The following is a 15,031-nucleotide window of genomic DNA, read 5'->3' as shown; positions in this document are numbered from 1 at the left end:
CATATAACCCTCAGTTTATTATTATATAGATACATTGCTGGATGTCTTAATATGGGGGCCCTGGTAGAGACTGCATACATATAAGAAAAAAAACAACTGAAAGTTTATTATAGTGAAGGTTTATTTTTAGTGGATAGTATGAGCAAAATCTGAAATTCAGAAATCATTTATTTGCCTCTCACTCTGTTTAAACTCAAATAAAGCTGATAGGCTACAGCCTGTGTTTATGTGAAGACACACACACACTGGCACAGATAGCAAAAGCTTAATGGGAAATAGTGCAGAGTACACCTTCGGTTGGAGAAATCGTTGTTCGAAGTCCGGAGCCATAGGATAGAGCCAAGACATAGCTTTAGGCACTTAAGTGAGCCTTCAGGATTCTCCCATTGGACTGTGACTAAAGAGAGACGATCCGGGTGAACTGATAAAGGTTTTATTGTGTATAAGTGCTGCATATGACAGAGCATTGTGAGGTGGAAGGCTGCTGGGCATCGAGCTTCAGTATAGACAGGGTTTCAGAAATAACATGAGAGTCTGAAGCTGACCTGAAAAGGCGATGCACAGAGGGATCATCTCCATGATCTGCTGCCGCACCTGCCTCTTTGGTACTGGACACAGAGAGAGATCCCACATCATCTACTACCGCAGAAGAGCCTTGCAAAAATAAAGGCATGAAAAGAGATTTCCAAGCATCCCAATCCTTTGGGTCAATGATACTGGGAGCCAGTGTGGTATGAGGCGGGAATGCCTGCTTGTGGAAAGCTCCCCCCCCCTTCCCCTCCCCTAGATGAAGTAGGTGTGCTCATAGGCAGTGCAGCACTTCCCAGTCCCGTGAAATAGGCTTTCCATAAAAGGCTGACAAAATTTGAGAAGCCTTGCATGGGGGGGACCTGAGGCTCTTTGCATAACTCCAGACTGGAGAAGACGAGATGCATCTTCCGCCATCACGTGCTTGCATTTCGCCCCATCGCTGCTCAGTTCATCTGAGCAGGATCTCTTCTCCTTGGACCAGATTTTCTGGGATTTCGGGGCTTCCAAGGTCTTGGACGACTGACTGGGTGCCAAGCCCAAATTTCCCACCCCCTACTCCCATGTTCCGCAGCACGTGGAACATGGTTGCTCTTCAACTGGCAACTTTGTGCAGGATCCAGGACTAGAAAGGCCTGGAGCATCCATCAGAGGCAGTCATTTGTCAAAACAAGCGATTTTGAAGAAGAAAAAAGGAGCTTAAAATAAGATTGCTAAAATTCAAGATGTCACTGTTAAAAAAAATAAATAAATAAAATTGTGCCATAGAGCTACATGCAAAAATAAAAAATTAGCGATTTTAGGGTTTTAGAGAAGAGGAACCCAAGTACTAACCCCAGAAACTGCTAAAACTCAATTTTCAGACCCCACCTCCCAATGTTCCCGATAGGAAATAATGGGAATACTCACTGTGACTTCAGGTGCCTGTTTGTCTGAATGAGTCTGGCTGCAGGGAAAGGAATTGCTCAAAACTTCAATTGTCGAAGGAAATCTGGCTGCCAGCCAACTAGACCATGGTCACTGACTACCACCCCTGGAATTCCTCACGCACTGACAGTGGAGAAATTACGCAGCTGGCTCCCTGATATCTCTAGGGTTCTTATACAGGAGCCACACAGCCTGCACTCAAACCTCTGACTGAATCAGCAGGCAAGCCACTCCCAGGAGGACAGCTTTTCATCTGAAGGGACCCAAAGCAGGCTGGCTGCGCAGGAACTCAGAGCTTGTACTGGGAGCAGTAGTCCTCCCATGTGGGACTGAGTCCTTTCCCTGTCAGAGTCTGCCTGAGGAGGGGACCTTTGAGCACCAAAGTCACAAAGAACTTCAAAAATCCAGCAGAAAAAAACCCAAAAGACAATAAAGAAAAACAGAGCAGAGCAAAACACACCTTCTGAGTTCGATTGCAGAATGAATAACTGAGGAGGGTGCTGCTCCAGTGCAGAAGGGGAGGAGTTCTCAAGTTCTTAAAAGGATATCCTCCTGTAGTTCACGGGAAAGGGGAATCAACAGCTCAAGTATGGACTCCTGTGTATCCACAACAGAATCCTTCTTTCCTCTACAGTATACAGAGTCAGGTCTTCAAGACTCTTCTCATACATCTTTTAACACAACTGGAACTGGGAGCATTTCTGAAAATGTCATATCTTTAAAATGGAAAAGTTTATGGCCATTCAGAAGGGTTATTATAAAAAATTTATGGAAGTTTGGTAACTATTAACTAAATATTGTAAAGATTGATTTATTTGTTTAAATTAGGGAAAACATGCACATCCAGGGAGGGGGATATATTTTGGCATCTGTTAAGAAATATAGAAGGGTCGATTACAAGTATTTTATGAGATGTTTGTAAATTGAAAAGTGGGTGGGAGAAAATAAGTCTTGTCTTTATTATATTAAGTATATTGTGCGGTAATGATATTAATTTATGTAAATGCATCATCTTTTGTGCACAATTGAAGTTTTAAAAAATGAATAAAGAATATTTTTTTAAAAAAAGAAAGAAAATGCTGCCCTTGAGGGTATGGATTTCAGCTTTCTACCTAAGAGTCTGTTGGTATTGATTTTTCAAGCAATTCACCGAGGGATACAGTGGTACAGTGCTGTGACATTACATCAGCCCCATTGATCCTTAAGATTAGAGCAAGCCCAACCGAAGTAAAGAAACAATGGTCCAACTGTCTGCAGTGAAAAACAATCCAGAGCAAATAAAACAAAATACTGCAGACTTTGTACACGATGCAGGCAGACTTTATTTATGACGAATAAAACATTTAAAAACCTTTTACCAGGCAAGGGACCCAACACGGTCCGTGTTTCGTATAATCTTCATCAGGGGTCCAATAAGTGACGTGCTGAGGAAATCTGAAACGCTGGTGACACGCTGAAAGTGCTGCCGAGATATCGGCAGCACTTTCAGCGTGTCACCAGCGTTTCAGATTTCCTCAGCACGTCACTTATTGGACCCCTGATGAAGATTATACGAAACACGGACCGTGTTGGGTCCCTTGCCTGGTAAAAGGTTTTTAAATGTTTTATTCGTCATAAATAAAGTCTGCCTGCATCGTGTACAAAGTCTGCAGTATTTTGTTTTGTTTGCCTTAAGATTAGAGAACATGATATGTTTATCTATTGATGAGTTACAGCATGTGAGGTATGCTAGTATCAGAGTTATGACTATTTCATAGGCAGGGGTGAAGCTTTGGAATAATCTGGTTGGACAATCTGGAATGAATAATAACTTTCATAGTTTAAAAAAATATATTAAAAACATCTGTTTTTATAGAAGCTTTTTTTTTTTTTTGAAGTTACAGAGAAATACTTTTATTTTTTTTTATAATTATTTATTCATTTTTAATCATTCAACAAGTGTACAATAAAAAGTGATACATAGGTTCAAAAACAACACTTGATAAATCTATCAAGATAATAACAATTGTATATATATATAAACCCCTCTCCCCCCTCCCTTTCAATACTATTCTTCTTAACTGAATTAACCTTTTTCTTATTTCCTTTTACCTATTTCTTCATTTATACAATCCCTCCCCCTTCCCCTCCATTAATAATTTATGTTAAGAAAATGGTGTTTATTCATTACAAAACAATGCTAATTGCTCCCATATTTTAAAATTAATTGGAATAAATCAGAAGTTCTTCCTCTAAATGTATATTGTACAAAAGGTTTATTTGATACATTCTCTTTTGTTTGGAAGGAAGAATCTATTAAATATCTTGGAATTTGGATAACAAAAACAGTAGATGAAACAATGAAAATTAATGAAAAATATCTAATACAGAAAGTGACAGAATTCTGTGAGCAATGGAATCCTTTACATTTATCTTGGTGGGGAAGAGTACAAACAGTTAAAATGATGATTTTGCCTATAGTTTGCTATCAAATGGGAATGATACCAATTTTCTTTCAAGAATCTTTTTATACAAAATTAAATAGAATTTTGACAAAATTTATTTGGCTTAATAAAAAACCAAGAATTGCTTTAGTGTCGCTGCAAAAACCAATTAAGGAGGGAGGGGTAAATTTTCCCAACTTTTATAGGTATCATCAAGCCTATATTTTACAACATGGTATGTATTGGATCCTCCCAGAACCCACTGATAATATTCCAGACTGGTTTTGGCTGGAATGGAGACTTATATTTCCATTACGTCTTAGTCATGTAATTAGTATCAAAATGCCAAAGTTATACAAAGATCATAAAATATTTATGGATACCTGGAAAACTCTAAGATACATAAGTAATCTAACTCAAATTCCAATTAATAAATCAACTACTCAAACAATATGGCTAAACCCCAAGATCAAAATTGGCGGTTTTAAAGTCATCTGGAAACATTGGATGATAGCAGGTATTCGTATTTTGGATGATGTGATAAAAAATGACAAATTGCTGGAGTTTTCACAATTGCAACATAAATTTGGTCTTAATAAAACACAATATTTTAAATGGTTGCAATTGAAGCAATCTATTCAGGAAGGGTTCCCTGAATGGAAAAACCTTGCTAAATATCACAGTTTAGAATTCTTATGTTTCCAGATGGACTCAATAGGACATAAAGCCGCACAGTGGTATAAATTAATATCTGGATTTATAAATAAAAAACCAAAAAATGCTCTTAGAGACATTTGGAGCATTGAGATAAAACACCAAATTAGTGCATCTCAATGGCCACGACTTTGGTCTTGGAGGCTAAAATGTACGGTATCAGCATCTATGAGACAAACTTGGTTTTTTCTTCTTCATAGAGCATTTTGGACCCCTACACGTTTACATAGAATAGATAGCTCTAAATCCAATAGATGCTGGCACTGTCATGTTGAAATTGGGACATTAGATCATCTTTTATTCTTTTGTCCATTTATCTTATCATTTTGGAAATCAATTTGGCCCCAAATTAATAGAATATTAGAAAATCCAGTAGCCTTGACATATGATACTATATTATTTGGAACAACCATGAGAGCAAAGAGCCAAATCTCATCAAGTAATAACAAACTTTTATTTATCCTAACTGGAATAGCAATACAACAAATCACATTTAATTGGAAACAACATGATAGATTGAATTATATGTTCTGGTGGAATTCTGTATGCCATATATATAAAATGGAACTCGCTATTGCAACACATAAAGGATATATGAATAAATTTCAAAAAATATGGGGACCATTAAAAGATTTTTGCAAAGAATGATAAATTTTCTCATGAATAAAATTTGGAAAAATCTGAAGACCGTTAACAGATTTCTTTAATGGATGATTAACTTTTCCCATGATAAGACATTTGAATAGAGGGGAATGGGGTGGGCTTTTAATTCTGATTATTATATAATAATTAATATATGAATGAATTACAATAAAAAAAATTGATTTATGTATTAATGATTGGGAGGGAGGGAGAGAGGGAAAGGGGATTATTATATCTAATAAGAATTATATAAATTTTGATTTCTTGCATAATATTATAACTTTATATAATATTAAATTTCTAATGAAATGTTAAATTTGATATTAATATATGAGTTAATCAAGTGTGTATATTCAAATTTTTAATGAGTTTATTGAAACACTTGTTGTAACATAAGAAAATGAATAAAGATTTTAAAAACAAAAAAAAAAAACCTTTTATAATTTCCATTTTGTATTGCTATTGAACGTTCCATTTTATATAGATGACAAAGTGAATTCCACCAGAAATTAAAGTTAAGTCTGCTGTGATCTTTCCAATTGTTAGTAATATGTTGCATGGCAACTCCTGTCATAATCAATAAAAGTTTGTTATTACTTGCCGATATCTGACTCTTTTTTCTCATAGACATGCCAAATATCACAGTATCATAAGTTAATGCTACAGGATTTTCTAATAAAGAATTTATTTGATCCCAGATCGTATTCCAAAAGGCTAATATATAGGGACAAAAAAATAAAAGATGATCCAAAGTCCCTACATCAAGCTTACAATGCCAGCATCTATTAGACAATGAACTATTTATTTTTTTGTAATCTAACAGGGGTCCAAAATGCTCTATGCAAAAGAAAAAACCAAGTTTGTCTCATAGATGCTGACAATGTACATCTTATTCTCCAAGACCAAATTTATAGAAGCTTTTTAAGTGGTTAAGAAGCAGTGACTGAAGGAATGAAGTAATTAATGGAAATGTTAGGAATGAAGTAATTAATAGAAATATTATCTGTATATTGGTTTGTTTTATTGTGTTTTATACTGCTTTTTTGGTGTTTTCATCTTATGATTATGTTTGTTTTGGGTTGTTGTTGGTTTTTTTTTTTGTAATTCACTTAGGTATAACTGGAATACAAGTTTTTTTAAAAATACATACATACATACATACAAATAAATAAATATTCAACTTGGCTGATGTATTTAGCAATATTTGATGTTTTTTCTGCACTTTAATGGTAGTCCTAGAATAGATCAAATTGCAATAACCCAACTAAAAAAGTATTAGTGACTGTACTAATACAGAAAAACAATAGTCCTAAATGTATAAACAAACTAATCTGAATTATTTGAGCTTAAAAAAAGAAGTTTCCTAAATAAGGGGCCCTTTTACTAAGCAGTAATAAGTATCTATTATAGATTTTCCTGAACAGTAAATGTTAGCACAGACCCACACTAAAATTTACTGTGTGGTAAGGCATATCGTGCAGGAAAAATACTGCACTTAGAGGAAATTCTATAAATGGTACCTAGATTAGGTACTGGAGGGGGCCTACCAGCACCTAGCCTATTTCTGCATGTAACTTATTTATTTTTATTTTTTTTTATAGAATCAGCCCCTAAGGCCCATATTTTATAAACGGTGCCATAACTTAGGTACCAGTACGTGCCCTACTGGTGCCTAAGTGCAAAAACACTTTTTACAAAAGCAGTTTTTAAAAAATTCAATGGCCACGAATTTGGACTTGGAGGATGAGATGTACAGTGTCAGCATCTATGAGACAAACTTGTTTTTTTCTTTTACATAGAGCATTTTGGACCCTGGTTCGTTTACAGAAATTAGATAGCTCTAAATCTAATAGATGCTGGCACTGTCATGTCAAAGCCGGAATACTAGATCATTTGTTATTCTATTGTCCAATGATTCTTGCTTTTTGGAAATCAATATGGGGGTCAAATATAGTGTATGTTGGAAAATCCAGTGGCATTATCGTATGATACTGTCCTGTTTGGCATGTCAGTGAGGGCTAAGGGTCAAATATCATCTAAAAATAACAGACTTTTACTTATTATGACAGAGGTTGCCATACAACAGATTATGAGTAATTGCAAAAACTGGAAGAGACTGAATTACAGTTTCTGGTGGAACTCTTTATGCCACATTTATAAAATGGAAAGGATAATAGCCACACAGCAGGGGAATTTTTAAAAAATTTCAGGAAGTTTGGGAGTCATTAACAAAATATTGTAATGATTGAATATTATATTTCCCCTTAAAATGAGGGTGGAGGGTGTTCTATGGTTTGAATATTAAATAAGGTATATTAGAATGAGGTTTATGATAAGTTATATTGAATTTAAAGAATGTAATTAATTAAGGGGGAGGGGGATAAATTCTCATATGAAATTTAATAGAATATTAAGTGTTGTATTGGAGTTTGAAATGATGTAAATGATGTTACACTTATTGTAAGTTTTTTTTTAAATGAATAAAGAATTGTGAAAAAAAAAAATTCAAGGTGCCTAAAACAACAGCGTCTGCATCGCGCCTAGAGGCTTTACAATGCCTAATGCCACTGTAGGTGTGGCTAATGCTGGAAGTGGAATTAGGCATCATAAAGCACCTCCTTAAGCATGATTCATGTGAAAGGTTGGCATCAGAAATGTAGGCTTTGAAAACCCTGGCCTACATTTCCGATGCCTACCTTTCCTGAAGCCACAATTTTTAAGGTGGCCACCAGTACCATTTATAGAATCCAAGCCTAACTGTCTACTGCAGCAATGGGCAAGACTGGGGTGGAGAGAGGGAGTGGTTCTTCCTGACAGCTAATGTGCATTTTAACATTATTTCCTACTCCTCACTTCCTGAAGTATTTGCATATATTTCCAAACTGTCAGTAGCAGAGCTGTACTTTCCACCTCCTTTTCAGGTGCTGGTAATTGTAGCCACTAGCTTTTCCCCTGTTCTAGTTTAAAAGTTGTTCTATCTCCTTTTCGTACAGTAGTGCCAGCAGCCTGGTATTTAACATAGTCATATAAACCATTACGGTCTGGATTCTCTAAACAGCACTGTGGGAGAGTCCAGTCTTGCTCTTCCTGGACTCCTGCACACTTTCCCTCACACAGCCAAACCCAGAGAGCAGTAGTGTCCAAAAAAAGTTCTTTATTAACTCAAAACAGTTCCCTGAGAACTGTTTCCTCTCAGGACTAGGCACACAGGAACAATCTCTTGTATAAAACACATAGTCTTCACTTCCAATTAATATTAGTCCAAAAGTTGGCTTACCTCAGCCAGCTACTCACCAAAGGTATATTGCACCAATGTTTCTTTCTGTCTTTCTTTTAGTAGGAGCTCTCCTCCTAGATAGTCTGGGCTTCCCAAGGCTGGTATCAGCAGGCTTGTATTAGCTTCTAGCTAGGGAAGCTGGGCTTTCTTCTCCCCCTCTGGGACCTCTCCCTCTCAATGAATCAATCTGACTAGAAATACTACTCTCCCTTGAGTGCCACCCCTGTAACTCTCCATAGCTCAGTGCATGTTGGGACCTGTAGTTCCGCATTTGGTTACCGCCCCCTGATGCCCAGAGGTATGTTTGCTGTATCACTCAGGTAAAATTCCTTACTCTGTTACAGGCGCCAATATCTGCAGCCACCTAAAATGTATCCACCAAATATGTGCCCATCACATTTTACTGTTTAGAGAATTGCGCCTCTGGGAAAGATAGGTGCTGGAAATGTAGGCGAGGGTTTTCAAGGCCTATATTTCTAGCACTTATCTTTGCTGTGAATCATGCCTAATGCCACTTCCAGCATTAGTCATGCCTATAGTAACATAGGCGCCTCTGGAGACATAATTCCAGTGCCTTTTATTTAGGCACTTTAAATTTGGCGTTGCTTGCCATTTTAAACGGCATTTCCCAATTATCTTAGGCATCAGTAGGGCATCTACAGGCACCTAAGTTTAGGCGGTTTATAGAATTTCCCTCTATGTGACTACATAAGCTTTGTTAAAAAAAAATAGAAACACAATATTGATGGGAATACTGAATGACAGATATTAAATGAAACGTAAAATCAGTTTTTCATATAAGAATGATTTAAAATTATATACAAAAACGTGACCTACCTCCTGTTAAATCATATCTGAATAAGCCAAGAACCCACTGAGTAAGAACGCAAGGAGTAAAGAGGTAATGACTGTAATCATCAACTGTAAATTTTGCTCGCACCTATATTAAAATTAAAAGTTACTAGTTTAGACATTTAATTTTTTTAATTATACTGAATTACCATTTAATTAAAATAACATCCTTTTAAGTTAGGACTGTTTATTTGTATGGTTCAACTGAATGAAGAAAATATCAGGATAAAGGGTGAACATCACCACAACCCAGATATATTATTTGAATAACTTTTGGCCAATATCAAGTTGTCTGGTCAAAATTTATCAATTAGCTAGTTCTAAATTCTTTTAAAAATGACTTAAGACACATAATCTCCATTACAATATCAATCCCAAGCTGGAAAATGAAATATCCATACCTGCTCATATACTTGGACCATGGATCCTGCTAACTGGTAGATTTTGGATATAGGACCCCAAATAGGATGATTTTTCAAATTTTTGTGAAGCACTGGCTCCAGATAGGAACTGTAAATGGTTTGTAGCTGGTCTCTTTCAGGGTAGCTATAATAAATTAAGAATACTTTACGGTATACTAATGCTCAGAACAAACACCTATTCCCCTAAATACTTATATTTTTGCAGGCATAAATTTACTCAAAGGATCTAATGGGGCTGGAAACATTCAGGAAGCCACTCAGCACCGAGCAGCAGCACCAAAGTGCACTCCTGCTCTGTTCCGCTCAGCAGTTGAAGCCGGAACTTGCAGTAGCGACTGTCGGGATTAGCAGCGAGGCAGGAGCGTGAAAAGCTCGCTCCTGCCCACTACATCTTTGGACCACTAGGGATTCCAATGGCAGAGGAGGTACGATGGACAGGGCAGGGAGAGGGACAGGAGCAGAGCCTGGCAACCCAGTGGAGGTCTGCAATAAGTGACAGAAGATGATAGTGTTGAATAGATAGGTGGGAATATGATTAGAGGAGCAGGTAGTGAGTTTGGAGAAGGAAAGAAAATGTGCAGTTTCCTCTTCAGTGATTTCAGGAAAGGAAGAAATGGTGGCAGAGGTTGAAGGAGGGTTGACAGAGTGGGCTGGGGGAAGGAGAGGACAGATGCCTAAGCCTGCCTAACACCATGATTCTCTAATCGGCAACCATGTCACAGGCAGCAGTTAGAGAATTGGGATATTGCTCAGCTGATCTGGCAAGGGAATCTCACTGCCGTGATCAGTTTAACGGCCACAGCAGAGAACCCATCCTTCCACTAAGACTACCAGCAGGAGGGATACCCAGGCTACTCCCAAAACATCCTAGAATGCACTATAGGAGGGGCCTTAAGTGCCTAGGCCAATCAGGGCCTTAGGCCCCTCCCCAGTGCATTCCATGATGCACCGGGAAGGGGCAGGCCCACCATTCAGTGGAGGTGGACTTGCCGGCTGGAGGGAGGAAGCATCCCTCAGGCCAGCCAACTTAAAAAAGGTATTCTGGGGTCCGGGTGGACTTGGGGGTGGTCAAGGGGAGTGTTTCTGGCAGGAGGAACTGGGCATTCCTCCTGTCAATGATCTTAGCGGGAGGTTCTGGCAGGAGGGACTAGGCATTCCTCCTGCCAGGGGATGTTTCGGGAGGGAGGGGTTCTGGCAGGAGGGAGTGTGTGTCTCTCCTGCTGGGAGATGTTTTGGGGGTGGCAGCAGGAGGGGCTGGGCATCCCTCCTGCCAGGGGATGTCTTGGGAGGTGGTGGCAGGAGGGATTGGGCATCCCTCCTGCTGATGAACTTAGGATAGGGGGGAGGGGTTCCAGTAGGAAGGACAGGGCATCCCTCCCGCCGGTAGACTTTGTGGGGGGGATAGGTTCCATGCCGCGGTCACTAAATTGATTGCGGCAGGGAGATTCCTTTGCCATGATCAGTTCAGTGGCCACGTCTATTTGAAATGTAGGCCAGTATTTTACTGGCCTATATTTCAGGTGCCTATCACAACCCTAGGCAGACGCCTAGGGCTGCCTAAGCTCATCTAAGGCCACTTCCAGGTAAAACCACGCCTAGCCTTGGGCGATCTCAGGTGGCCCTACGTGCCTCCCTAGGCTCGCACAGATGCCTACAATGTAGGCAGCCTGCCTCGGGTGCTTTTTATTTTTTTTAAACATGCTTCCCGATTGGCTGGATAGAGAGCAGTAGGACGCCTACCGCCGCTTACAATCGGGACACCATTTAAAGAATTTACCCCTTATTGTCCAACTGATCAGACATAGGTTGAGTTGAAAGTAGATTTTGAGAGATATTCAACTAAAGATCTTGGAAAACCCAGAGACTATGAAGGGATCCAACTTATTTTAGAAAACTTCTTTCATAACAGAAAATGCTCAAAGGAGTTTGAGAAGAAACTAAGGAAAAAAGGAAAAATTAGGTTCTTACCTGATAATTTTCTTTCTTTTAGACTCTCTAGACCAGTACAGCTTCACTAACGTGTAATAGCTCATCATGACCAGCAGGTGAAGATTGAGACAAAACTTTTGGTTATAGTACTTAATAGCTGTCCCTCCCTCTATCTAACAGTTTGCTGAATAGCCAAGCAGAACTAAGAAAAACTAACCATAAACAGTAACAACACTCCGAACAGGAGTAGCAACTAATATACAGGAATGCTGTTGGAAAATGCATAGGATAGGATCCTGCAGCAAAATGTCCCCACAGCTTGCCAGCTATGCCAGCCAAGCCACAGCTGTTGTTCTTTGATGTCCCCAGCCCTAGAAAAATACTAGAATCCGCAGAAAAAGCTAAATCTTCATGCGCAACACCCACAAGAACAACACAACACAGTGTATTGGTGGCAAGGCTTACAACTGAGGCACCTCTACAAAATTTTGGGGAGGTGGAGGAAGGGGGGAGGGATGAAGCACGAAACCCACCGGGTGTGACACCCCCAAGGTTGGACAGACCCCCCAATCAGGGCCTTTCCAAGCTCAGTTCAGCACCAGAATGGGGACCAGGAGCCCTAAACAAATTCCAACAGTCCTAACAAGGGGAGATGGGTACAGTTCACCACAATCCACCTGCTTGGAGACTGAGAAGACTGTTAGATAGAGGGAGGGACCAGTGGCGTACCAAGGGGGAGTGGGGGGGCTGTCCGCCCCGGGTGCAGCCTGCCCCGGGTACAGCCTTAGGGGGGTGCACAGCTGGACAGGTCTGGAAAATTCTTGGGCTGCGACGGCACTCAGCGGCCAAAATTTGTTGCCAAAATCGGAAAGGTGAGGGAGAAAGATGGCCCTGTGGTGGATGGAGAGATTGAGAGAAGGGAACAGATGATGGAAGTGAGGGGAAAGAGAGAGAAGGGGTAGATGATGGAAGTGGAGAGAAGGGGGAGAAAGAAGAGGGCAGATGATGGAAGTGGGGGGGAAAGAGAGAGAAGGAGCAGATGATGGAAATGGAGAGAAGGGGAGAGAGAAGAGGGCAGATGATGGAAGTGGGGGAAAGAGAGAGAAGGGGCAGATGATGGAAGTGGGGAGAGAGAAGAGGGCAGATGATGGAAGTGGGGGAAAGAGAGAAGAGGCAGATGATGGAAGTGGAGAGAAGGGAGAGAGAGAAGAGGGCAGAGGATGGAAGGAGGGGATAAATAAAAGGAGGGCACATGATGGGGGAAAAGGATTGAGTTAGGGAAATACTGGAGGGGGTGAGGGAAAGAGGTGGCGAGGTGTCGGTAGACAGTAAAAAAGGAAATTGATGAGAGGGTAGTAAGAACGTAATCTGGATGGATGCAGAAAATAAACTGAAAAGGAAAATGAGGGAAGAAAGGGATTGCAGAAGAGAGGTGTGGGAGAGGGAAGGAGAGGAGAGAGATGCCAGACCAATGGGGGTGAAAGGAGAGATGGAAGGGGGAGGCAAACGGTTTCTGGAAGGGGGAGAGAAGATGCCATATAGGGGCAGAGAGATGGCAGACAGTGAATGGAAGGAAGAGAGTAACAAGAAGATGAGGAAAGCAGAAACCAGAGAAGACAAAGGAAGAACAAAAATTTTCTATTTATTTGGTGTTGCATTGTATGCAGAGTCCAGCTTCTTGCTGGTTCAATTTAACCTTTGTCTACAGTTTTGTAAAAGAGGGAGGGGTTAGTTTGTGATGACATATTCCATACTAGGCGAAGGTATTTTCTGTGTTCTGTGTGTTCGAAAGACATGGTTTTCTGTTAGGATTGATGGTGTAGGATTGATCTGTACTAGTCTGGCTTGTTTAGTTTTACAATGGGTATATTGATGTTGTACTGCTCACTGCATATGTAAGATGCTGCCTTTTCCTAGGTACTCATGTGTGACATGTGGCTTGTTACTAAAAATCATGTTTTTCGTACAGAAAATGATGGGCCCTGGGTGTCACATATGCTAGGTACGCCACTGGGAGGGACAGCTATTAAGTACTCTAACCAAAAGTTTGGTCTCAGTCTCCACCTGCTAGTCATGAGTTATTACCCATCAGTGAAGCTGTACTGGTCTAGAGAGTATTGACAAAGAAGGTATCATTTTTTGAAGGATTAGGTATGAGATTAGCTAGGGTATCTCTGTCTGATGAAGATGAAGGCACATGAAGTACCCTCTGGACATCTTGAGCCAAGATTCTTGTGGCTGGATCAGCAGAGCCAGTGTCAGAGTCATGTGGGACCTCTTCAACTCACTCCACTCTGAGGCATATGAACTCCTATTTGAGTCCCACCCCCATGACTCAGCAGGGTTATCTCACCTCCCTTAAAATGGCTAACTCTTGGACTAGTGCCCCCTGATGTCCAGTGGTGTAACTGCTATCCCAGTAAGTCAGGATAGCTGCACAAATGAGAATGCATAAAAACAGTCTTATATTTATGTGGCAACCCATTGTCAGTCAAATTTTGAATATCAACTTAATGGCCATGTGTTAGCTAGTATCACATAAACCGATTATTCAATTGCTCAGCAAAACGTGCACTGCCACTGGCTGAATATTTATCCCTAAAATATTCAATATTTAATCTATTTATGTATTTAGAACCTCTTTTACAAAGCCACACTAGCAAACACGCTGACGTCCATTAATTCCCTATGGAAGTCAGAGCTATTATCATAGCAGCAGCTGCAGCTTTGTAAAAAAAAGGGGTTAATTTTTAAGACATATATCCTGCCTAAATATCTAATTGGGTTCTAAATAGACATATATACTCACAAATTGCATACAAACATCTAACTAAAATGTTACAATAAAATAAGTCAGTGCTATTTGCTATCAGTTTTCACTGTATTCACTCATGAAGTCAAGCAGGCATGCATAAATAAATGTGTTTTCAGATATCTCTTAAATTGCTGCATCCTATAAGTTAATAATGGTCCAGGCAATTTTGCCAAATTAGTGGACCCACTACCAAGATGGCAGCAACTTGTGTTTCAGCATATCACATCTGTGTCACTCGATCAAGAGATAACCACATATCCATCTCAGATCTCAGACTGACATGGCTAATAATTTGATCTAATTTAGACACTTACTCCACAGCACAAATTCGGACCACAGATGTAAATCTAGATGTAAGTTTATGCCTTCCTACTGTTCCACCAGCAGACATGGAAGCCACAATCTGAATGTTTTCTAAGCCAACCCACTCAAGGTTCTCATCATAAAATCCATAATATGTCAACACCTTTTAAAAGAACACAAAAAAGTAAAATTCATAAAA

The 15,031-nt window shown here is 39.7% G+C and overlaps 1 protein-coding gene across 3 annotated transcripts in view; it reads right to left on the bottom strand.

The window, feature by feature from the left end:
• DYNC2H1 (dynein cytoplasmic 2 heavy chain 1) overlaps positions 1-15,031 on the bottom strand; it is a 499,560-nt gene that overhangs the window by 254,893 nt on the left and 229,636 nt on the right. For all 3 annotated transcript variants that reach the window (XM_033947955.1, XM_033947953.1, XM_033947954.1), the window contains exons 44-46: positions 14,844-14,995; positions 9,765-9,909; positions 9,349-9,451 (exon numbers count right to left, since the gene is read on the bottom strand). In XM_033947955.1, the coding sequence (XP_033803846.1) occupies positions 9,349-9,451; positions 9,765-9,909; positions 14,844-14,995 (400 nt within the window). The remainder of the gene's footprint in view (positions 1-9,348; positions 9,452-9,764; positions 9,910-14,843; positions 14,996-15,031) is intronic.

Source organism: Geotrypetes seraphini, chromosome 6, assembly GCF_902459505.1.
Source record: "Geotrypetes seraphini chromosome 6, aGeoSer1.1, whole genome shotgun sequence".
NCBI lineage: Eukaryota > Metazoa > Chordata > Amphibia > Gymnophiona > Dermophiidae > Geotrypetes > Geotrypetes seraphini.
Note: the sequence above shows the minus strand (reverse complement) of the source record. Positions and strands in the feature narration are given on the sequence as shown.